We start from the raw sequence: 1501 nt of genomic DNA, 5'->3' as shown, positions 1-1501 counted from the left end.
AACTCCTCGAAGTTAGGTCCTTTTTACAAAGAAAATTACAACACACTTTAAATCATATGAAAGTTTGCTAACTGATAACATATTTCAATTAAAATCAGGAATGTGCAAAACGACTTTCACCTTTGTCCCGTTAGATAGAGTGTGATTTCCTCTTCCCTTGACAGAAATAGATTCTCCATTAGGTATGATCACAAGATCCTCATCGATGGAAGGCATTACATTCTTAAGAATATCGGTTCTGTTGGTTATGTGTTCGGTGGCTCCTGTATCAACAATCCAAGAGTCAATTTGACTTGTTTTACTTGCCATGTTGGCTGCTGGTGATGCATCATTTTTGTTTGGACTCTTCTGGTGTGAAGTTCTTCAGGAATTGTTGATATTGATCTTTAGTTAAACCTTTTATTGGACTTGATTCTTCTATTGCACAAGCAACCCTTGGTTTCACTTTGTCTTGTTTGTTCTTTCATGGCCACCAATCTGGATAGCCAATTCGCTTAAAGCACCCGTCACAGGTGTGACCGTCTTTGTCACAAAAGCTGCAATGTGCTCCTTGCTTTGTGATTTTCTCCACTGCCTTGTTTCCATGTTGATTGGTATTGGTCTTGGTGTAGGCTTGGAAAGCTATTGCTTCAACAGTGGGTCTCTTGGTGTTGGTGATGGACCTATGTTGTTCATCCTCAACAACATGATGATAAGCAAATCCAAGAGATGGTGTCGATTTCAAAGCCAGTATTTGAGTTCTTAAAATCGAGAACTCACTATCAAGGCCCATGAGAAACTCATATAACCTTTCTTTCTCCTTCAATTCAACATGTGATTTTCCCAAACCACAATCACATTTATCACAAGTGCAACGAGGAGTAAGGAGGACCGATTGAATCTCATCCCATAATCCTCGAAGCTTTATGTAGTATGCTGAAACAGTTAACCCATCTTATTAAGTATTTGAGATTGCTTGCTTCAGCCCGTTTGTGTGTGGCGCACTTTCTTTTCCAAACCTCTCACGAAGGTCTGACCACATCTCAATTGCATTGTTGGCGTATTTGATGCTGGTGCGGATCTCATTTTCCATGGCGGTGGTGAGCCACCCTTTTATCATCGCATCACACCTCATCCACGCCATGTCGTCTGCTTCCGTCTTTTCTGGTTTTATTATCGATTCGTCAATGACCCCAATCTTGTTCTTGGCAAACAAGAAATTTTCCATCTCTTGAACCCAGTCGTTATAATTATTATCCGTCAATGCATCATTCACGTGCATTGTTTGTGATTAATCTTACAGGTGAAGATGGAGGGGGGGGGGGTTTGACATCAGGTCCGCTCACTTCACTCTTTTTGATCAGTTTGTTAGAGATGATCAATTGAGCGGTAGAACCCGTTCTGATACCATAAAGAATTTGATTCTTTATTGAATATTTTGATCACAAAATTACAGAATACAAGGAAATAGATTATATACAAAAAACAATACAATAGGAAAACTGAGAATTATGAGCAATGG

At 39.6% G+C, this 1501-nt stretch overlaps 1 protein-coding gene across 1 annotated transcript; it reads right to left on the bottom strand.

The window, feature by feature from the left end:
- Positions 1-463: 463 nt before the first annotated feature.
- On the bottom strand, positions 464-1261 carry LOC111911696 (uncharacterized). Its single transcript, XM_023907448.1, has 2 exons — positions 985-1261; positions 464-915 (listed from the first exon to the last, which is right to left on the bottom strand). The coding sequence occupies exons 1-2, from the start codon at positions 1259-1261 to the stop codon at positions 464-466; spliced, it is 729 nt and encodes a 242-aa protein (XP_023763216.1).
- Between the last annotated feature and the right edge of the window lie 240 nt (positions 1262-1501).

This window comes from Lactuca sativa, chromosome 2, assembly GCF_002870075.4.
Source record: "Lactuca sativa cultivar Salinas chromosome 2, Lsat_Salinas_v11, whole genome shotgun sequence".
NCBI lineage: Eukaryota > Viridiplantae > Streptophyta > Magnoliopsida > Asterales > Asteraceae > Lactuca > Lactuca sativa.
This window is presented reverse-complemented; position numbering and strand designations above follow the sequence as displayed.

What these genes read in the sequence shown, in the direction of transcription:
- LOC111911696 (XM_023907448.1), bottom strand. Translation starts at nt 1,261, where the DNA reads ATGCACGTGAATGATGCATTGACGGATAATAATTATAACGACTGGGTT. An exon ending in TGAGAGGTTTGGAAAAGAAA is followed by an intron (nt 916 to 984) that starts GTGCGCCACACA and finishes TAACTGTTTCAG; the next exon opens with CATACTACATAAAGCTTCGA.